Raw genomic sequence first — 23,821 nt, forward strand, 5'->3', positions numbered from 1 at the left:
ATGTATATATAGAGATATATATATAGATATATATATAGATATATATGGGAGTGGTAAGCAGTAGGGAATGGTAAGCACTAGGTATCCTATCTACCACAAGAGGAGTGGTTTCTGGCCCAGAAAGTGTAGTTCATTGGCCGTTTAGGCAGTTTTCCATCTCTTTCAACTTTCTGGTTTAAAAGCTGTGGTTGCACTTGTTTCCCGTCTTTCATGTAACTAGTCTAGTCCTTATACAGATATGTTGTATCGAGGACTGTTTGTAAGCTTCTGAGCGGTACCAAAGTCTGCTGTTCAGTTTTTCCCTTAAATCTGTTTGTTCTGTCCTCTCCTGTGCTTACGAGGCTTATTAGTCTAACACTTTGCCAGACTTCTTGTAGCAATTGTTGGCACACAAAGTGCTACCAGAACTAAACTTCTGCAAGGAAACATCTCCAATTCTTATTAATGCCCACCCTCCAGGCATGCTCTAAAGGCCAGTTCCCTGTGCTTCTCCTATCAACCTTGTGAACTTGGGCATCCTGGCGCAATGTAGCAACTGTCTCATGTACACTGACAACACTCTCCCCTTGCCTCCCAGCACACCTCCCTGCCTCCCAGCACACTCTCCCCCTTGCCTCCCAGCACACTCTCCCCCTTGCCTCCCAGCACACTCTCCCCTGCCTCCCAGCACCTCCCCTGGCCTCCCAGCACACTCCCCTGGCCTCCCAGCACACTCTCCCCCTGGCCTCCCAGCACACTCTCCCCCCTGGCCTCCCAGCACACTCTCCCCCTCCCGCCTCTCCCCCCGGCCTCCAGCACACTCCCCCCTGGCCTCCCAGCACCTCTCCCCCCCTGGCCTCCCAGCACACTCTCCCCTGGCCTCCCAGCACACTCTCCCCCCTGGCCTCCCAGCACACCCTCTCCCCCTTGCCTCCCAGCACACTCTCCCCCTTGCCTCCCAGCACACTCTCCCCTGCCTCCCAGCACACTCTCCCACACTCCCAGCACACTCCTCTCCCCTGTTGCTCAGCACACTCTCCCCTGTTTATCTGACACACTCTCCCCCTTGTATCCCCAGCACCCCCCTTGCCTCCCAGCACACTCTCCCCTGCCTCCCAGCACACTCTCCCCCCCTTGCCTCCCAGCACACTCTCCCCTTGCCTCCCAGCACACTCTCCCCCCTTGCCTCCCAGCACTCTCCCCCCTTCTTGCACCTCACACTCTCCCCCTTGCTCCCAGCACACTCTCCCCCCTTACATATCCCAGCCTCTCCCCCTTGCCTCCTTTATCTCCCCCCTTGTATCTGGCCTCTCCCCCCCCCTTGCCTCCCAGCACACTCTCCCCCTTGCCTCCCAGCACCTCTCACACACTCTCCCCTTATCCCAGCACACTTCTCCCCTGCCTCCCAGCACTCTCCCCCCTTGCCTCCCAGCACACTCTCCCCCTTGCCTCCCAGCACACTCTCCCCCCTTGCCTCCCAGCACACTCTCCCTCCCCTTGCCTCCCAGCACACTCTCCCCCCCTCCTCCCAGCACACCTCCCCTTGCCTCCCAGCACACTCCCCCCCTTGCCTCCCCAGCCTCCCCCCCTTGCCTCCCAGCACATCTCCCTGCACACTCTCCCCTTGCCTCCCAGCACACTCTCCCCTTGCCTCCCAGCACACTCCCCCTTGCCTCCCAGCACACTCTCCCCTTGCCTCCCAGCACACTCTCCCCCTTGCCTCCCAGCACACTCTCCCCTTGCCTCCCAGCACACTCCCCCCCCCTTGCCTCCAGCACACTCTCCCTGCCTTGCCTCCCAGCACACTCCCCCCTTGCCTCCCAGCACCTCCTCCCTGCTCCCAGCACCTCTCCCCCTTGCCTCCCCAGCACACTCCTCCCCTTGCCTCCCAGCACACTCTCCCCTTGCCTCCCAGCACCTCTGCTTGCCTCCCAGCACACTCTCCCCTTGCCTCCCAGCACACACTCTCCCCCCCGCCCCCAAGCTCCCCCCTTGCCTCCCCAGCACACCTCCCCCTTGCCTCCCAGCACACTCCCCCTTGCCTCCAGCCTCTCCCCCTTGCCTCCCAGCACACTCTCCCCTTGCCTCCCAGCACACTCTCCCCTTGCCCTCCCAGCACACTCTCCCCTTGCCTCCAGCACACTCTCCCCTTGCCTCCCAGCACACTCTCCCCTTGCCTCCCAGCACACTCTCAGCCTCCCCCTGCCTCCCAGCACACTCTCCCCTTGCCTCCCAGCACACTCTCCCCCCCTTGCCTCCCAGCACCTCCCCTTGCCTCCCAGCACACTCTCCCCCTTGCCTCCAGCACACTCCCCTTGCCTCCCAGCACACTCTCCCCTTGCCTCCCAGCACACTCTCCCCCCTTGCCTCCCAGCACACTCTCCCCTTGCCTCCCAGCACACTCTCCCCCTTGCCTCCCAGCACACTCTCCCCCTTGCCTCCCAGCACACTCTCCCCTTGCCTCCCAGCACACTCTCCCCCCTTGCCTCCCAGCACACTCCCCCCTTGCCTCCCAGCACACTCTCCCCTTGCCTCCCAGCACACTCTCCCCTTGCCTCCCAGCACACTCTCCCCCTTGCCTCCCAGCACACTCTCCCCCCTTGCCTCCCAGCACACCTCCCCCTTGCCTCCCAGCACACTCTCCCCTTGCCTCCCAGCACACTCTCCCCTTGCCTCCCAGCACACTCTCCCCCCTTGCCTCCCAGCACACTCCCCCCCCTTGCCTCCCAGCACACACTCTCCCCCCTTGCCTCCCAGCACACTCTCCCCCTTGCCTCCCAGCACACTCCTCCCACCTTGCTCCCAGCCTGCTCTCCCCCCTTGCCCCTCCCAGCGCACTCCCCTTGCCTCCCAGCACACTCTCTGCCCAGCATCTCCCCCTTGCCTCCCAGCACACTCTCCCCCCCTTGCCTCCCAGCACACTCTCCTCCCCCCTTGCCTCCCAGCACACTCTCCCCTTGCCTCCCAGCATCCAGCCTCCCTTGCCTCCCAGCACACTCTCCCCTTGCCTCCCAGCACACTCCTCCCCCCTTGCCTCCCAGCACACTCTCCCTTGCCTCCCAGCACACTCCCCCCTTGCCTCCCAGCACACTCTCCCCCCTTGCCTCCCAGCACACTCTCCCCCCCTTGCCTCCCAGCACACTCTCCCCCTTGCCTCCCAGCACACTCTCCCCTTGCCTCCCAGCACCCTCCCTCCCCCCTTGCCTCCCAGCACACTCCCCTTGCCTCCCAGCACACTCTCCCCTTGCCTCCCAGCACACTCTCCCCTTGCCTCCCAGCACACTCTCCCCCCTGCCTCCCAGCACACCTCTCCCCCTTGCCTCCCAGCACACTCTCCCCCTTGCCTCCCAGCACACTCCCCCCTTGCCTCCCAGCACACTCTCCCCCTTGCCTCCCAGCACACTCTCCCCTTGCCTCCCAGCACACTCTCCCCCCTTGCCTCCCAGCACACTCCCCTTGCCTCCCAGCACACTCTCCCCTTGCCTCCCAGCACACTCTCCCCCTTGCCTCCCAGCACACTCCCCTTGCCTCCCAGCACACTCTCCCCCCTTGCCTCCCAGCACACTCTCCCCTTGCCTCCCAGCACACCCCCCTTGCCTCCCAGCACACTCTCCCCCTTGCCTCCCAGCACACTCTCCCCCTTGCCTCCCAGCACACTCTCCCCTTGCCTCCCAGCACACTCCCCCCTTGCCTCCCAGCACACTCTTCCCCCTTGCCTCCCAGCACACTCTTCCCCCCTTGCCTCCCAGCACACTCCCCCCCTTGCCTCCCAGCACACTCTTCCCCCTTGCCTCCCAGCACACTCTTCCCCTTGCCTCCCAGCACACTCTTCCCACCCCCTCGCCTCCCAGCCCACTCTTCCCCCCTTGCCTCCCAGCACACTCTTCCCCCCCCCTTGCCTCCCAGCACACTCTCTCCCCCCCCTTGCGAGAGGTGCACTTGTGTATCCAAATTGGAAGCCACACACTCTCCAGCCAAGACCGGAATAGCTGGTCAAGAGGTGAAGGTCAGCACTTGCACCACACCGTATGGAACACACAGCTGTCCAGAACACACACCGGCATTGCCTTCAAATAAAAACACAAACTACACACCCACCTTCATGGAGGCTCTCCGTAAAAATCTACCCAAACAGCAGAGACCTCCAAGGCAAAAATGCACTTGACCACCAAAACACTAATTACAAGATGCACAACTCTCCTAAACAGTGTGCCACTCAACCAAAGCCCCTAAGCAAAACAGCATGCCCTACACAGTAGTCATAGGTGAGTCGATAGTGAGGCAGACTGATGTCCCACTCACTAGGTTGAGTAAGCAGAAAGTAACAGTCAGCTGCCTGTGAAGTGCCAGGATCCACCACATAGCGCATGCACTCAGGTCCCTCAACAAGTACAAGTATGAGTCTTTCATTGTTCTTGTGGACGTGAATGACCAGAGACGTACCCGCCTGGACTACATGAAAAGGGACATGGAGGAGCTCTCGGATTATGTAACCCAGGTAGATATCACCGTAGCCCTGAGCAGCATCCTACCATCACCCAGAATTATACCACAGTACAAGCAGGAAATGATTGACTTCAACAATTGTTTAAGTTTCTGGTGTCATTCTAAGGGAATCCAGTATCTGTCTGCCTGGGATGACATGATTGACTGACTTTGAAGCTTTGCCAGAAATTACCTGTATCTGTCACGCCTGGGCTTCCTGATACTGACTAAAGCTCTTGCCACCCCATAGTGCCTTTTTTCGGCAGTGTTCCAAAGAGCAAATTACCACCGTAATGGCTACAAACAAATGCAGTCTGAGGGTCATGCTGCTCAACTCTGAAAGTCTAAATCTCAAAATGCTCTTGCTCGAAGCACTCCTTAAAGATGGAGAACATCGACATTTGTGCTGTAACAGAGACCTGGTTCAAGGCAGTAGAAAGCACCCCTGCACTACCAGGCTACAACACCTTTCAGCCCCAAAACTTGGACCGAAGCTCCAAAGGCAGTGGTGTTGCCATATTCATAAAGGATGCGCATACCTCCAGACTGGTAGCCCAACATAAAGCATCTGAGATAATTCAAGTGCAGCTAACACTGCATAAGACAACGATTCAGTTCGTAGCCTGCTATAGGTCCCCAACCATGTCCCAAGACTCAGACTCCACATTCCTAAGTACCCTGGAGAATATTAGGGTCCAACCCAACGCCCTCATACTGGACGACTTCATCTATCCCTCCATTAACTGGTAAAGCTACTCGTGTACCAATAGAGGTAGCAAGATCATTGACCTGGTCATTACCAACATGGGCGACCGATGCTCTACACCAGTAGTCAACTCCTCCCTGGTTACATCTGACCAGAAACTAATCACTTTGGATATCCACATCTTCCACCCCCCCCCCCCCAGCAAATGTAACCACCATGAAAAACTTCTCCAAAGCTAACTTTGAACACTTAAAAAACAGAGATGGTTAACATCACAGCACCCATGCAAATGGAGAATAGTTGCATGAATGCCGAATCGTACACCAATGCACTGTACAAACATGTACACACATGCATGGATCTCGCCATACCCAGTAGAGCCAAGACGCTGTCCTCCAAAAAGAGGCCAATCTGGTGGTCTCCTGCCATAAGCGCTACAACAGAAGGAAGAAACTGATGCAGAATAAGGTGAAGTCCCAAGACTGGAAGAACTCCCTTATCCTCAACGAAAAGTTGAGATCCCTTATCAAATTCTCCAAAGATAGCTATGAAAACAGAATTGTAACAGATAGTAAAGACAACCACAAGGCATTGTTTAGTTATGTAAGGAATCTCCACGGCAATACACAGATTTACTTTTATTACAGCTGTTGATTGTGTTTTGGAACAATTATCTGCATTTCAACTTGTCAATTACATCGTGGTGAGATCAGGTTTCTGCTTTTTACAATACACAGATTTGCTCGGTATACTGGCCGACAGATTCAGTCCCAAATTTACCCCCTCCCAGAGGACCAATCACAATACCAGTAGATTGCCAGACAGCCAGTATTAGTGCTGCACAGGTTAAAAGAGCACTGTCCAAGGCCAAGAATACAGCTCCTGTGGGACCTAACGATATCCGTGGCTGTGCTCTACATGAACTACAGAGTGAACTGGCACCTCACCTCTGTGGCCCTGTTTAATTCCAGCCTCACCTCAGGCTTTGTCCCTACCGAATGGCGCACTGTTAGTAATCCCTTTCCACAAAGGAGGAGTGACTACAGACCCTGGGAACTATCGTCCCACTAACTTGACTAGTCTGATATGCAAAGCTATGGAACGCATCATCATGGACCTAATAAGGATGTAGGGAATCTCCGAACTCTGGATCCCACACAATTTGGTTTTGCCAAGGGTAGGTCATGCCTGCTCAACTTGGTCGACTTCTTTGAGTCAGTAACTAGCACTGTGGATGAATGCAAGGTCGTTCATACAGCCTACCTTGATCTGGCCAAGGCCTTTATACCATTCCCCACTCAGGAGTCATAGAAAAACTCACTAAGCTAGGCATCCACCCCTATATCATTAGGTGGGTTGCAAACTGGCTCACAGATAGAGCCCACAGTGTGAAAGTAGCTGACTCCAAGTCAGACTGCTGACAAGTCACGAGTGGAGTCCCACAGGGTTCGGTCCTGGGTCCTCTCCTATTTGGTATGTACTTCTCTGAAGTCCAGACCAACACGACAAAAGGTCTCTGGCTGACAAAGATCATTATTGATTGCAAGTTGGGAGCTGTTAACTCTCCAAGTGATGTTGAAATCCTACAGAAAGGCCTCACTGAGACCAACAACTGGTGTCAGAACCAAGGCCTTAAGCTCGATACCAAAAAATGTCTTCATTCCCTTTGGGAAAATCCTGGTTCCCATGAATTACCACATTGATGGTAGTCCACTGAACACAGAAGGAGTTGTTAGAGATCTGGGAACACAGGTTGATTATCTTCTCTTTTGACCACCACCTTGCCACTTTGGTCAGAAAGTTCTATGTGGCACATCTCATTCCTAATGGTTTTGCATCCAGGAAGAAAGAGGTCCTTGTCTTCTTTTACTCTTCCCTCATTAGGCAAATCAAGTACAATGCCCCATTCGGCATACACCTCACTAGACACCTTCATCAACTGGAGAAGCCACAGAAGTACCTCACAAAGAGAATCCTAGGCCTTAAACACTTGACCTATGTGTGTGTGTGTGTGTGTGTGTGTGTATGCTCGTCCATACGCACTGGATATAAGTGTACACACCCCTGTTAAAATGCTAGGCTTTTGTCATATAAAAATGAGCACACACTAAATAATTTCAAATCTTTTGCCACCTTTAATGTGACCTATAATCTATACAGTTCAATTGAAAAGCAAACATATCCATTGGGGGAAAAATATAAAAAAAAGTACAATAAGCTGGTTGCACAAGTGTGCACACCCTTAATCTAATACTTTGTTGAAGCACCTTCCTATTTAATTACAACATTGTCTTGTTGGATAGGAGTCTAGCAGCATGGCCCATCTAGACTTGGCAATATTTGCCCACTCTTCCTTGCAAAAGCGCTCCAAATCTGTCAGATTGCAAGGGCATCTGTTGTGCACAGCCCTCTTCAGGTCACCCCACAGATTTTCTTTTTTATTTAGGTCTGGGCTCTGGCTGGGCCATTCTAATACTTTAATTTATTCTAAAGACATGCATCTGGAGCATTTCTTCCCGGGCCTCCACTGAAAACAGGATCTTTGGAACCTAGTCGGACTTTCTCGGTCAACAAATGTTAATTAAAAAAATTAAAAAAATAAGTAAATTTTCTTCTCATGAAGCCATTCTTTTGTTGCTTTGTATGTATTCTTAGGGTCATTGGCTTGTTGAAAGGTGAAATTCCTTTTCACCTTCCTCTTTCTAGCAGACGTTTGAAGATTTTGGGCTAAAAGTGACTGGTGTTTAGAACTGTTCATAATTCCCGCCACCTTGACTTGTAGCCCCAGTTCCAGCTGAAGAAAAGCAACCCCAAAGCATGATATAACCACCACCATGCTTCACCGTGGAGATGGTGTTTTTTTGGTCATGCAAAGTGTTTTTGCACCAAACGTACATTTGAAATTGTGGCCAAAAAGTTCAACCTTGATCTCATCAGACCAGAACACATTTTCCCAAGTTTTTGGGAGACTTTATGTACTGTTTTTCAATTTTTAGCTGGGCCTGGTTGTTCTGTGTAAGAAAATACTTCCGTCTTGCAACATTACCCCACAGCCCAGACATATGGAGAATACGGGAGATTGTCAGATGTAGTACACAACCAGTACTCATCAAAAATTTTTGCAGCTCCTTCAGTGTTGCTGTAGGTCTCTGGCAGCCTCCCTGACCAGTATTTGTCTTGTCTTTTCATCAATTTTTGAAGGACGTCCAGTTCTTGACAACGTCACTGTTATCCCATAATTTCTCCACTGTGTGATGACTGTCTTCACAGTGTTCCATGGTATATCCAATGCAGTGGAAATTGTTTGTACTATTCTTCTGACTGATGCTTTCAACAAGGAGATACCTTTGATGCTTTGTAAGCTGTCTGTGAACAATGGCTTTTAGTGTAGCAGGCAACTGAGTAAATGTCAGGAAAATCCTGCTAGGACAGCTGAACTTTATTTGGGGTTAATCAGAGTCTGTCTAATTGATGGCAGGTGTGTACACAAGACTAAATGCTGTAATCAAAAGGTGCTTCAAGTATTAGTTTACAGGTGTGCACACGTGTGCAACCAGCTTATTGTACGTTTTTTATTTTTTTAAATTTTTTCCTCTAACAGATTTTTTTTTTCCAATTGAATTGTACAGGTTATAGGTCACATTAAAGGAGGAAAAAGTTTTGAAATAATTTATTGTGGTCTTATTTTTTATATCAAACTGGCATTTTAACAAGGGTGTGTACATTTTTTATATCATGTGTGTGTATATATGATTATATATATATATATATATATATATATATATATATATATATATATATATATATATATATATATATATAGAGAGAGAGAGAGAGATATATAGATATATAGATGTATATAAAAATATATATAAATATATATATTAATATATATTAATATATATATAAAATGTGTGTGCATATGTGTATATAATATATATATGTATATGTGTGTATATATATATATATATATATATATATATATATATATATATATATACATACACAAATATACACAAATAGATATATATACACAAATAGATATAGATATATAGATATATGTGTATATATATATATATATCTATATAATGTGTGTGTGTATGTGTATATATATATATATATATGTGTGTGTATATATATATATATATATATATATATATTTGTGTGTGTATATATATATATATGTATATATATATATATATATGTATATATATATGTATATATATATATATATATATATATGATATAGGTTCATAGGTAGGTACTAGGCTATCGGCCCAAGGGCCTATGTAAGCCTAGCCAGCAAGGTAACATAGCTTATGCCACCCAAGAAAGTTATTTCCCTGTGCACCTGTCCAGCAGAGACACAGAAGTGATCCCCGGGGTATATTTCCTATTTCCCATCCACTCATCAAGATTTTTCTTGAGTGCTAATGAAGAACTTTGCTTGACATAGATGGGTAGCTTGTTCCAGAGTATAGGAAGTCTTTGGGACAGGAATCTATCCCTCCAACGTGTCCTGTTTATTGTGGTGACAAGGTTTAGGTTCCTAGAGCGTGTAGCTTGGAGGTTTTGGATTTTCTTTAGGTGTAGCATGTCCAACAGCTCTGGGTTTGACATAGCTTTATATGTTAGGCAGAGATCAGCTTGGAGTAGGCGATATGTTACAGAGTAAAGTTGGAGTTTTTTGAGGCGGTCAGTGTAGGGCATTTGTTTTAGGTCAGAAATTCTGTTTGTGAGGTACTTCTGTTGCCTTTCCAGCTGCTGCAGATGTCTTGAGGTACATTCCAAAAGGGATGTTGTACTCTATAATGGGTCTGAGTGTCGAGTAGTGGAGAACAATTACCTCTTTTTTCCTGGATGAGAACCCTTTTATGATGAGTTGTGCCACGTAGAAGGACTTCCTGACTACTGTGGCGATGTGACTATCAAAGGGGAGACTACTGTCCACCTGGGTCCCAAGGTCTCTTATCACGCATTCGGTGTTAAGTAGATTGCTGCCTATGTGGTAGTTCATGGGTACAGAGTTTTCACCAAAGGGGATGACACTGCACTTTTTTGCATTGAGCTTGAGGCCATGGCTCTGATACCAGGCATCTGTCTCAGTGAGGCCCTTCTGTAGGATGTCCACATCATTTGGCGACTTGACTATGGCTCCTAGTTTGCAGTCATCTGCGAACTTCATCAGCCAGAGGCCTTCTGTATTAGCCTGTACTTCAGAGAAGTAGATACCAAACAGGAGAGATCCCAGGAGAGGTCCCAGGCCGGAACCCTGTGACACTCCACTTGTCACTGCTTTGAGGTCAGATTTGGAGTCTGCAACTTTTAGTGTGGGTTCTGTCAGTGAGCCAGTTGGCAACCCATCTTGTGACGTAGGGATTTATACCTAGTTTAGTGAGTTTAGCTATAATTCCAGAATGGGGGATGGTGTCAAAAGCCTTGGCGAGGTCAAGATAGGCTGTGTGAACCACCTTACCCTCTTCCATGGCTTTGGTGACCGTCTCAAAGAAGTCCATCAGGTTCAGGAGGCATGATCTGCCTTTCACAAACCCGAACTGGGTGGGATCCAGAGTTGGTGGTTACCAGTGTCTTTGAGTTCCATGATGATACATTCCATGGCTTTGCAGACCAGGCTCATCAGGCTAATAGGTCGATAGTTCACCATATAATATGGATGTACTTTCAATGAACGATAGTACGATCCACCGAATTTGACTTACTCGATTGTTATTCCACCAAAACTTTATTGAAACAAAAAAACAAACTGTCTAATTCCTTTCCCAGGGAAAGGAACCACTGGACCACCATTCAAATGAAACACAATGGAAAGCAATGTAGCCCACCCAAGTGGGGGGCTTAGCCCCCCCTACTTAAATATACCAACTCTGCGATCGCACTACACTGGGAGAGGGGCAGAGTTCACCATGGTGGTGAAGTGGTTCCTTTCTCTGGGGAAGGAATTTGGCAGTTTGTTTCGTTTCAATGAAGTTTCGGTGGATAACTTTCAGGCAAGTCAGATTTGGTGGATTGTACCTTCGTTCACTGAAAGGAGATCCATATGTTGTAGATATATGTATGTATATGCATAATTTTGTGTGTGTGTAAATATAGAAATAAGAAGAAAAATCCAACCGGATGGAAAGGAGCACACGCCAGCAAAAATGATGAGAACTTTATTCCACAAATATATCACTCTAAATGAACGCTCTTCAGTAAATATAAAAATGTATGTTGTCTTTCGTCTTTTCCCGGTTAAGGGTCGCCACAGCGGAACTCTGGTCCGCTAATGATTGGCAGTAGATTTTTACGTGCAGAGTTGCCGGCCGTGACGCACAACCTTCAACGAAGGTACACCCATTCATGCATGTCTCCACGCAGAAGACGCTCTAACTGAGAATCGAACAGGACAAAGTTTATATATGGGCACACGTCCATTCATGCATGTCTCCACACAGAAGACGCTCTAACTGAGAATCAAACAGGACAATGTTTATATATGGGCACACGTACATACAGGGTATAGATTTTCAGCAACTACTTAGCTATTATTCTGGTATCTCTTTAGTAGTGTCTTTTGCACATATTGCAGTTTCCTGATGTAGTAACATGATTTATTTTGAAAATTTTGATGTGATCCTATCTCGCCTACACTCATTATTGGTGGGCTCGGAGCCGAGAATCTGCTCCGACTCGGCCGCTTTAACAAGCACGAAGTCTCTCATTGGCTGGGCCAACCCTGTATCCCAGGATGCAACACACCCAAACCCTCAGATCTCGTTTGCCGCTCCTGGAGTATCGACGTGGTCTCAACTTGGCTATGGCCACGTACACTCTTTTTGATCTTTCTTAACTGGTTTTTGTAGGAGAATTTATATCCAAAAGCTATTTTAATAGCTACGTTGTTGTATTAACTTTGTGTCCGAGTGGGACTGTTTTTCTTGTTGTGTGGTGGTCCTCCTTTTTGGCGGCCTAGGCCCGTTTAAGTTAGAGGGCCCTATCTGGTGTATCTGTGTTTAAATTAGAGCCGTTCCTCCCTTTCCTCCTCATGTTTGAGTTGTATTGTCTTGATGTCTACTAAAGAGCAGAAAGAACATAAGCCATTTTAAAAAATGTGCGAAGTGTAATTATAAAATGTCTTTGACAGACAGTCACGCGATATGTGTTTGTTGTCTTGGCGCCAAACACTTGCAAGAATCTTGCATTGCCTATCATGCTTTCTCTTCAAGGGTTTTGCAGGAGAGAAAAAATAAACTTATCTTGAAGGATTTAATTAAACTCTCCTTTGAGGAAGCTGTAGTTTCTTCTTCCTCTGAAAAATCCAGGATTAAGTCAAAAAAGAAGTCCCCAGCTCCGTCCACTTCTTCGGAGCCGCCGGAGAAAAGATCAAGATCGATGTCCCCTTTCTCAGCTCCACTGGTCTCAGAGCTTGTTGGATAAAGGGTCTGAAGCTGTGTCTCCTTCCTCTGCTCCACTGATCCCAGAGCCGCAGGATTTAGGGTCGACAGCTGGGTCTCCTTCCTCGGTTCCATTGATCTCGAAGCCACAGGAAAATTTATCTATTTCGGAGCCGGCTTCCTCGGTTCCACAGCCTTCGGCGCCGAAGGAGGTTTCGGTAGTTCTCGAGCCTGCTTCGGCTCCGATCCTTTTGGAGCCGATTCGGAGCCGTTCTCCTAGCCGTGTCTTGGATCCGATGGGAAGGGTTTCTCGACCCCCTTCCGTCTCCTTCAGGTCCTCCAGACTGTCTGATTCGGATGTAGATAGGGTTATCCAGAGGCTCCTCCAGTCACCAGTGTTATCTAAATTATTTTCGGCTCCAGCCCAGTCGGCTCCGGAGCCTACCATGGTATCGGTTTCATTTCTTCCTCCTCCGACAACCTTGGTGTCTGAGTCTGAGTATGCTGAGTCGAGTGAAGTCCTGGGGTTGGCCCCGAGACCCCCTGCCAGTCTGTCGGTCCCGACCTCTTCTCCAACCTTCTCTATTCCGTCTACAGGTTTCGGCACTCGGGCGTCCTCAGTCTGGCCCGAGGGGGATGTATCTGGGCCTCTGGCTTCGGCTCTGAGTTTCCCCACTTGGTGCTTCGGCTAGGGGGAACCCTGACTCCGGTTATGTTTTCAGAGACGGGCCTCTCCTCCGATTCTGGGGGACCCGCCTTTGAGGCTATGAAGAGCGCGCTGGCCAAGTCCTTGGTGACTTCACCCGAATCAGCATCTCCCTCCCCGGACACTGCAACTAGAGTTTTTGGTGCCCCCCTATCTCTGGACAGCAGGGCTCTAAGGCCTGAGGACACCTCCTTGTGTGGTCCCCTGCTTTCTGAGGGACCTACAAAGTCCATGCCTGAAGAGCCTCCCAGAAAGAAGCTGTGTAGGAGGAAGCACCTAGACTCCCCAGATGAGTCTGTCACCTCGGATACCGACCTCGATGATGCAGAAGGGTCCCCGAAGTCATCCTCCGATGATGCCTCGTTCTCCGATATCCTGGAGATCTTGAGACAGCAGGGCGACTGGCCATCCAAAAACCCTTCTGAGGAGGAGTCTGTCTTCCTCAAGGCCTTTGGAGCCCAGCCTACCTCCTCCTGGGTGTCTTCACCCTTCGATGAATTGTTGGATCTTATTTGTCGAAGGGTGTGGGAACACCCTGACTCTGTGGAGCCAGTTTCTAGCTGCCCCAATAAATTCTTATCTGCGCCTCCCTGACTCTGTGGAGCCAGTTTCTAGCTGCCCCAATAAATTCTTATCTGCGCCTCCTGGAAAAGAGTTTTTGACCAAGGGAGTACCTGTGGATGCCATGGTGGTGGCATCTGCCACTCAGCAGGACGTGGCAGAGGCTTCTACTTCCATCCATCCACCTAATAAGGAGTCTAGGAGCATGGATAGGTATGGGAAGTGTACCCTGTCTTCAGCGACCTTTACCTTGCGGTTGCTGAAGTACTTGTCATTTTACACTGCTCCAAAGGGATCTCATAAAGGAGTTGAGATACCTTGTCGAGTAACTTGCCTGAGGCATTGACCCAGTCTGTGAACGCCCAGCTGTCTACCCTTTCTTCCTTCGTCAACTCGTCCATGAGGCTCATATCTTATGCAGCCGAGGGGGTGGGTAGAGCAGCGAGTTTAGGCGTAGCCCTCAGGAGGCAAGCCTGGATGCGCTTGTGTCATTTTGTGGAGGCTTTCAAGTCTTCTTTCACGGAAGCCCCATTTGACGGGTCTTCCCTTTTTGGACCCAAGTTGAAGACACCCTCACTAGATTTGAGCAGGAGGGCAAGACTTTATCTGCCGTTGGGGCCCATTTTTCTCTTCCCACTAGACCTTATCCCAAGGCTCAGAGGGGAGGAAAAATGTGGTTCAGAAAGTCTCAAAAGTATTCCCCTGCCCATCAGAGTGACCCCCCTCTCCAGAGGCAGAGGAGGGGGGAATTACTCCGGAAGACATCGCCCTAGAGGCGGCGGAGGCCCCCGCAATACAGGAGACCGCAAATCCTTTTGTGGTTCCTCCTTCCAACGTCCCTGAGGGATTACCCGACTGTGCATCTCCGGAGCCAGTTGGGGGTCGTTTTTCAGAGCATCTTCAGGCCTGGGAGTCCATCACTCAGGATCGATGGGTGCTTCGAATCATCACCGGAGGTTATACCATTCCCTTTATCCGTTCTCCCCCACCGTCAAAGAGAATCCCGGACGTTCCACCCAGTCAACGGGATCAAGCAGCACTAGAAATCTCAAAGCTGCTAAGAAAAGGAGCCATCCAAAGAGTCCCTGCAGACCAGATCGGATCAGGAACTTACTCAAGATTATTTTTGGTGCCGAAAAGAACAGGGGACTTGAGACCCATTCTGGATCTCAGCCGTTTGAACCGCTTTGTAAAGAAGTCCAAGTTCCGGATGGTCACTTTGCAATCCATTCTCCCCCTGCTGGAGAAAGGAGTATGGATGTGCTCCATAGATCTCAAGGGCGCCTATTATCACATCAAGATACACAAGGCCTCCAGGCATCATTTACACTTCCGGCTGGGGGCCAGTCATTTTCAATTCCGGGCCCTGCCATTTGGTCTCACCACAGCCCCCAGGGTGTTTACCAAGTGTTTGGCAGTGGTGACTGCTCACCTGAGATGTCTAGGATTCCAGGTGTCTCCTTATCTAGACGACTGGCTCCTCACTGCCCCCACCAGGCATCTTACTTATTCAAGCCATAACTACCGTCAAATTGGGACATCTACTAGGAATTACTTTCAATTGGGCAAAATCTGTATTGCTGCCATCACAGCTTGTTGCCTTTATCGGCGCAGAGCTAGACTCTTTAAAGATGTGAGCATTTCTACCCAGGGAGAGATTATAGGTGTTGCAGGCCCAAGTTCTGGCCTTGCTGCCCCGGAGAAAAGCCCAAGCCAGAACAGTTCTTCAATTGTTGGGAACAATGGCGGCTACCATTCTAATAGTCCCTCTTGCCAGGTTACACATGCAAATACTTCAGTGGCTCCTTTCGGTCCAGTGATCATATCAGGAACTGCCCTTGTCCCATCCCATCTTCATCACAGAGAGATGCCGACAAGCTCTTCGTTGGTGGCTTCTCCCCTCCAATCTGAATCAAGGGAGATCTTTCATCCCCCCCCCGTCCCCTGCTGCCACGGTGACCATGTACGCCTCCCTAATAGGGTAGGGGGGGGTATTATCTGGGCAGAATGGTCCAAGGTACCTGGCAAGATCACGAGACTCACTTGCATATCAATGTTCTGAAGATGAGAGCGGTGCTTCTAGCGTTGCAGGCACTATATAGCTTTCTTCCCCAGGGAACTATTGCGATTCTTTCCGACAATGTCGGTTGTCTGATATCTGAACGAACAGGGGGGGACCAAGTCCTACCCCCTTTGCAGGGAAGCCATGTGAGTGTGGAACTGGGCGATCGCTTCCCAGCGTGTTCTTGTGGCAACGCACATTCCGGGGAAGTCCAACGTAATAGCAGACAGGCTGAGCAGAGCTATTCTGATGCCTCACGAGTGGTCCCTGAGCGATCAAGTGGCTGCTCAGATTTTCTCCAAGTGGGGTCTTCCCTGCTGCAACCTCTTTGCCAGTCCCCTAAATGCAAAGTGCAGCAATTTTTTCACTCTGATCCCTCCTCAGGGGGAGTCACCCAGGGATGCTCTAGTCCACAGTTGGCCCTCCAGTCTGCTCTGCGCCTTCCCTCCAATCCCTCTTCTGCCAAGAGTGATTCAGAAGGCAATCTTTTTGGGAGGCAGCTGGATTCTGATCGCACCACACTGGCCCCGTCAAGTTTGGTTCCCCTTCCTTCGGAAGTATGTGGTGGATGGTCCTTGGATTCTGGACCCATCCCCAGACCTATTGACTCATCAGTCGGGGCAGCCCCATCCATTCCTTTGAACTCTCAAACTCGCTGCTTGGCTGCTCCACTTCCTGCCTTAGTCAGACAACATACCCCGGAAGTGGTATAAATTCTGTCCTCTTCTCACAAGTCTTCTACTAGGAAGATATACTCTAGTAAATGGAAGAGATTTGCAATTTGGGCTGAGCAGCGTGATCTTAATCCCTTTACAGCCCTGCATCAGCAGTCTTAGATTTTTTGGCAACACTTTTTAGACAAGGTTCCGCTGTCTCCACTATAAAGGTTCAACTGGCGGCGATCTCTAATTATCACATTGCTCATGAACCTTCCCTCATGGGTCATAGGCTGTGTAAAGCCTTTCTGAAAGGAGCCTGGTTGAGTCACCCCCCCCGGTTTCGCAACCCGTTCTACCATGGGACTTAAATATGGTGCTCGGAGCTTTAACGTCTCCTCCCTTTGAGCCGGCAGCCACTTTAGAATTAAAATTCTTATCATGGAAGACTGCATTTTTGGTAGCCATTACTTCAGCCAGAAGGGTTTCGGAGCTTCAAGCCCTTTCTGTCAAACCTCCTTATTTGATTTTTCATAAGGACAGAGTATCTCTGAGACTAAACCCTTCCTTTCTCCCTAAGGTCTCTTCCGCCTTTTGCCTTCAAAAGTCTATTGAGCTGCCGTTTTTTTTTCCCACAATTCTCCAACAAAGCAGAATACATATTTCACCAGTTGGATGTACATAGACAATTGAGGTTTTATTTGAATAGGACACAACAGGAGAGGAAATCTGATCAGTTGTTTGTGTCTTTTTCGGACAATAGAATTGGCAGATCTGTAACTAAGTCCACCATCGCTAAGTGGATTAGGGATTGCATCTCCTTCATTTATGCATTGACGGGTAGGGATCTTCCCTTTCCAGTGAAGGCGCATTCTACTAGGGCTTATGGCAACTTCAGTGGCTTTTCACGCTAGGCTGTCTGTGGATGAGATATGTGCAGCGGCTACTTGGACTTCTCCACATACCTTTATTTCTCATTACAAATTGGACGTGGCATCTAGAGGTCGGGCTTCCTTTGGTTCCACAGTGCTCAGGAGTGTTTTCCAGTGAGCCCCCCAGGATTCAGGTGCTAGGGACGCTGTCCCATCAGTAATGAATGTAGGCGAGATAGGATCACATTATGTACTTACCATAACGATAGATGTATGTGATCCATCTCGCCTACATTCTTACGTACCCACCCTCCTTCCCCCAACCTGTTGGACTTGGAGGAGACAAATATTCCTAGATTCCCCTAAGGATATTATTTTTTCTCTCCTCTTAAATATTTCTCTTTATGGGTTCTGTTGGTGGAAGAATGTATTGGGGCAAACAAGATCTGGGGGTTTGGGTGTGGTGCATCCTGGGATACAGGGTTGGCCCAGCCAGTGAGAGACTTCGTGCTTGTTATAGCGGCCAAGTCGGAGCCGATTCTCTGCTCCGAGCTCACATCAGTAATGAATGTAGGCGAGATGGATCACATACATCTATCGTTATGGTAAGTACATAACTAAGAGTTTCTTTGTCTTGTATATAATTTTACGATCAGTTGGTTATTGCTTTTCAGTTTACTTAGATTTCCTGTTAGAAAACATTTCTCCCCATGCCTATCATGAAAAATGGGTACCAACTACTCTGATAAACTGTCCAAGTTAGAAATAGTTTCCTGCAGTGCACCATACAGGGAAGTATTTTCCTGGGTGTGCAGTCTTTTGGATGAGAAGTTAAATCAGGGTTCCATCTCACGAGTTGTTGGTATGTCAGGTAGATATAAATGATCCCCAGCACTTTAAAAAAGCAGAAGTTTCTGTAGTGCTTACTAATACCACTTTGGGTGTGCCCTGAAAAGAAGGCACTGGTGTAGTTGGACTAACCCAGTCAATAAGGAATAAGTAAGCAAATAGTGTAATATGTTTATAAATGTATTGTACTGATGCAAGTATGTTGGCTGTTTTTCAGAAATTGGATTGCTAGGGTACATGTCTTTTGTTATGCCCTGATGCCTGTCTTTTTTTTTTTTTTCCTGCTCTCTGAACCTTCAGATGTCAACTTGTCAGTCCATGGCATGAATTAAACCTCTCTTAATACCAGCCAGTATGGTCCGTTTCCATGCAAGAGTAAGAGAAGTTAGGCTCCTTCACCATGACATTTTGGCAGAATGAGTCTTCTGTTTGAAAGAAGTAGAATGTGCAGTTAACAGGTGTTCACATACCTCTTAACTTGATCAAACGTACTTGCTTTCCTGAGTAGTCAGTCCCTAGAAAGTGAGAATTTGATCTTTTCTTAGTACTTTTGTGTGCTGGCACAGTTCAAGCCTTACCCTTGGAGAGCAGATGTGGTCAGGTACACTGTCTCTTCAAAACGGTCCTGCTGATGACTTTAAGCTTATTCTTTACCTCATGTTTCCAGCATTTTAGGCAGAAAACTTAACTGCCATGCTTTTTCTTTCTGATTGGTAGTATCTTTTAACCTTCATGTGCAGTCTGTATAAATTTCTCCTCCAGTTGCACAGACCTGAGCCTTACACTTGCATACATATTCAGGTATTAACTTAAGTGCTTCACTGTGTGTGTGTGCATGTAAATTTGTATGTATAATAGCTGTCAAGTCTTATGAAGCCGCTGTGGTGCAGCGGTAGCGTTGTTGCCTCACAGCAAGAGGTTCTCTTGTTCGTTTCTCGGCTGGAGCGCCTTCTCTGTGGAGTCTGCATGTCCTCCCGGTGGTCGACTGGCGTTTGAAAGACATGCGTGAATGGGCGTGCCTTCATTGAAGGTTGGGCTGGCACCTTGGCACCGTAAAAAATCTGCCAATCATTAGCGGACCGGAGTTCTGCTGTGGCGACCCCTAACTGGGAAAAGCCAAAAGAAGAACAAAATAGCTATCAAGTCTTGCATGAGTTTTGGAATTACTGTTTAAAATCAACGCCAAAAGATCTTAAGATGATATGATCCAAAGACTGTAACATAAAGATTGCATATTTGCGTATAATTAACTGCACAATGCATGGGTATCTTTTGAAAATGCAAGAACCATAATTGCCATCTCAAAACTAGTGGTAAGTCAAGGATTGCAGTATGTCAAAAGTATTCCTGTTTCTCAGAAGTACAGCAGTCTTGTAGTTTGTGTTAGTAGCAAGATTGTGGGGGTGGCACATCCCATTACATTGTAGGGGAGGATGCATCGTTTGTGTGCATCTTTGTATCCACAAACACATGCATGTATGTAATATACACACCTGTTAGATCTTGTATCAATTGTATAATGTCCAACACTGAGTAAGACGTACTTACATGTATAAAATATAGGGGATGAGTACTGTCAAGCGTTAAGAACTCACTCCAAGTGTGTGATGTTTTAGATAAGAATTGGAGGGGGTTGATAATTTTTTGCCTGACTGTATTTTCTATAGCATGGGTTGAGTTGGAGCATTATTGGCATTTACAGTATAGAAAGTGTAGTCATTCTTATAGTTTAAAGCATGATGTATGTTGAGCATTAGCAAAGCAATATTAACTTATAAAGCTTCTTTTATGATTTGTAGAAGTTTTGAATTCTTTGATCATATGAATGTTTTGAAGTATGGATTTTGCTAAAGGTGTGTAGCGTTGATGTATTAGTTTTCCATGAACTCCACCCCATATCTGGTTTTGTTTCTGATTTCTGACTCAACTTGCACAACTTTTTTCTGTATTTTTATAGCCTCATCATGAAGTTGATTTCAGCTCCTCTCAAACAGTCACATTAGAAAGACAAACTTTTTACTGCATTCCTGTACCAGGAGAAGCATCGTGGGTCAAAGAAATATCCTTTAGCATTTTTTTAAGGTCTCAATATATTTTAGTACGGTCTTAGATTGGAACATAATTTGCTCTGATTTAAATTTGTGTTTGTAATGTGGTAATAGTTTGTTTTGGTTTTGTATTGTAGATGATTGTTGCCTTGCTCCGTATACACAAGCTGCTTACAATAACTTTTATAACGTCCAGAGTAGGGCTTACCAGTGCCTTCCTCAAAAAAATGCATACATGAAGTACCAGCTGTAATATGCTGCTTGGCCATCACTGGACTAGTGTTTTATGACCTGGATTTGGTAAGGGCAGTTGCACTTGAAAAGGTTGAACAAGTTAGATTTCAAGACAAGTGTAAATTATTTTTGATCATCATCCAAGCAGCACAATCACCAATGAAATACACTTTAACAATTCAGTGTGTAAGCTGTAGCTAGAAGTACTTTGTCATTGCTAGAATCTGTTCCCAGACGGTCATAAAAGGAAGTGGAGAACATGCTACTTTACAGGTCTCCTAGACATGCTGCTTTAAGTCTTGAGTCAAGGAAGTAACTGCAGGCTTAAGTCTTCCTCTCTATAAAGGAAAAATGAAACTGGCTAACATTTTGTGCGGAGAGGCTGTAGTCAGTGTGCCATGGTCCTTTATCACCATGAGTTTCAAGGTGGAAGAACCTTATTGGTATGGCAGTGTCAGCTACTTTTCTGTAGATGATCACTGGGTACTTTGAATTATTATGGACGGCGCAGTGGTGCAGCGGTAGAGTGGTCACCTCACAGCAAGAGGTTCTCCATTTCGATTCTCTGCTGGGGTGCTTTCTGTGTGGAGTCTGCATGTCCTCCCTGCGTTTGTGTGGGATTTCTTCTGGTGCTCCATTTTCCTCACACGTTACAAGACCTGCGTCTGGAGCATTTTTCCCTGGGCCTCTGCTGAAAATTGGCTTTGTTCCAAGTTGGACTTTTCCAGTAAACAAATGATGTAATGGGATCCTGTCTCGCCTACATTCATAACTGATGGGTTCGGAGCCGATCCATCGGCTCCGACTCGGCCACTATATACTAGAGCAAAGTCTCTAATTGGCTGGGCTACCCCTTATCCCAGAATGCACCACGCCTGCTTCCCCAGATCTCGTTTGCCGCTTTTCAAGCTGGACGTGGTCTCGACTTGGCTGGAGCCAAGTGGTTTTCTTTGATTACTTTTTGGTCTTTTGACCTAGGGTTTTCTTCACAAATTTAACAAACAGCTGTTTTAACAGCTTTACGTGTGTGTGTGAACCTGTTTTGGTGTGATTGGTTGTTGGTATTTTTTCTACATACCGGGCAAGGCCCGTTTAAGTTAGAGGGCCCTTGCCCTTATTTGTGTGTGGGTGTGTTGATTTTGTCTCTACTGTACGTCCTGATTTATCGGGCTAAGCCCGTTTAAGTTAGAGGGCTTCTGCCCGTTTCGTGTTCTGTATCTCGGGCCAGTCCCGTTTTGAGTCAAAGGGCTCGTGCCCTACTTTAAGGTTTGCTTTTCGTTGTGGGAAAGAGTTGTGTGATAGGATGTCGAAAGAGCAGAAGTCTGGATTTAAAAAGTGCACCAAGTGCAACTACAAAATGTCTCTTACTGATAGCCATGCTGTTTGCGTATATTGTTTAGGACCGAAACATTTGCAGGAAACCTGTAGTGTTTGTCATGCTTTTTCCTCTAGGGTCCTTCAAGAACGAAAAAATAAATTGATCCTTAAGGGCCTTATTAAGCCCTCCTTTGAAGAAGCTTTGGCTTCTCCTTCCTCTCCAGCTTCTAAAATGAAAAGGTCGTCTGCTCCGACCAGTCCGTCGGAACCGACTTCCAAGAAGCATAGGTCGACCTCTTCTTCCTCTGCTCCAATGGCTTCGGAGCCTCGGGTGGAAGGGTCTGCCTCGATACCTCTTTCCTTGGCTCCATTGGTGTCTGAGCCGCAGGTTGGGGGATCGAGAGGCGAATCACTTGCTTCGGCTCCTTTGGTCTCGGAGCCGTTGGAGGTGTGCAGCTCAGACCCCCCCCCCCGGCCCCGAAGTCCCCTTTGGCGCTGATGCTTATTCATACGGTTCCGGTGCCGATGGTGTTGGAGCCGTTTCGGAGCCCGTCCCCTGGTCTATCGGAGCCGAGAGAGAAGTCGTCTCGGCCCCCATCTATTTCCCTTAAATCCTCCAGGTTGTCAGACTCAGATTTGGACAGAGTTATCCAGAGGCTTTTCCAGTCCCCGTTTTTTGCAAAAATGGTGTCTGCTCCAGCCCACTCGGCTCCGGAGCCGGTCCCCACTTCGCATCCGATTCCTCCTCCAACCTCCTCTGAGCCGTTGGAGTCGGTGATGGTAGAGCGGAGCAGAGTTGTCCAGTCGGAACTGAGACTCCCTCGGAGCTTCTCTGTTCCGACCATCATTCCTACCCTGTCCTCGGCGTCAGGGTTCGGTACCGGGACTTCTCGATCGGGGCCGAGGGGAACACTTTGGAACTGGTAGCTTCGGTGCCTAGTCTTCCCCTCGGAGCGTCGGCCGCAGGGATTCCCGGCACCGTCGTGGTTTCTCAGCCGGTGTCCTCCGTAGAGTCTGGAGGTCCTGCTTTTGAGGCCATGAGGAGTGCGCTGGCCATGTCCTTGCCAGCTCAGCAAGTCTCTACCTCACCGTCCCTAGACTTGGGAACTGGTGCTTCTGGTGTGCTTCATTCCCACGACAGTGGGGCCCCAGGGCTTGAGGATACCCCCTTGGGGGGGGTTCCCTTCTCCCGGGAGGTCCTTCTGAATCCGCTTCAGATGAACCTCCAAGAAAAAAATTGTGCAAGAGGAAGCACATTGACTCCCAGGATGAGTCTATCACATCAGATACTGACCTCAATGATGCGGAGGGGTCCCCAAAATCATCCTCAGATGACGTCTCATTCTCAGATATCCTCGAGATCCTGAGACAGAGGCGCGATTGGCAGTCCAAAACCCCTTCTGCAGAGGAGTCAGTCTTCCTCAAGGCCTTTGGGGCCCAGCCCTCCGCCTCCTGGGGGTTTCCACCCTTCAGTGAATTACTAGATTTAGTTTCTCGAAGGGTGTGGGAACACCCTGACACTGTGGAACCGGTGCCTGCCAGGCCTAACAAGTTCCTCTCAGCCCCTCCTCAAAAGGAATTTTTGACTAAAGGAGTTGCAGTAGATGCGATGGTGGTGGCATCTGCCACTCAGCAGGACGTGGCAGAGGCTTCAACATCTGTTCACCCTCCTAATAAGGATTCCAGGAGCATGGATAGGTATGGGAAGCGTACCCTTTCTTCAGCGGCCTTTACCCTGCGGTCGCTGAATTATCTTTGTCATTTTACCAGGCTCCAAAGGGACCTCCTCACAGAGTTAGGTGAGTTTCTTACGGGTAATCTTCCTGAGGCGTTAGCCCAAACTGTTGGTGCCCAGATGACTACCCTATCTTCGATAGTCAACTCGTCCATGAGGCTCATATCATATGCGGCCGAAGGGGCGAGTAGAGCAGCGGGAACAGGCGTGGCTCTTA

The 23,821-nt window shown here is 48.4% G+C and overlaps 1 protein-coding gene across 1 annotated transcript in view; it reads left to right on the forward strand.

Annotated features, from left to right (window-relative positions):
• The window catches only part of LOC122788982 (minichromosome maintenance complex binding protein), a 1,363,580-nt gene that overhangs the window by 150,903 nt on the left and 1,188,856 nt on the right, over nucleotides 1-23,821 (forward strand). The window contains exon 6 of the mRNA XM_044056074.1: nucleotides 20,228-20,329. Coding sequence (XP_043912009.1) covers nucleotides 20,228-20,329 — 102 coding nt within the window. The remainder of the gene's footprint in view (nucleotides 1-20,227; nucleotides 20,330-23,821) is intronic.

Source organism: Protopterus annectens, chromosome 14.part0, assembly GCF_019279795.1.
Source record: "Protopterus annectens isolate FY-2018-M chromosome 14.part0, PAN1.0, whole genome shotgun sequence".
Classification (NCBI taxonomy): domain Eukaryota; kingdom Metazoa; phylum Chordata; order Ceratodontiformes; family Protopteridae; genus Protopterus; species Protopterus annectens.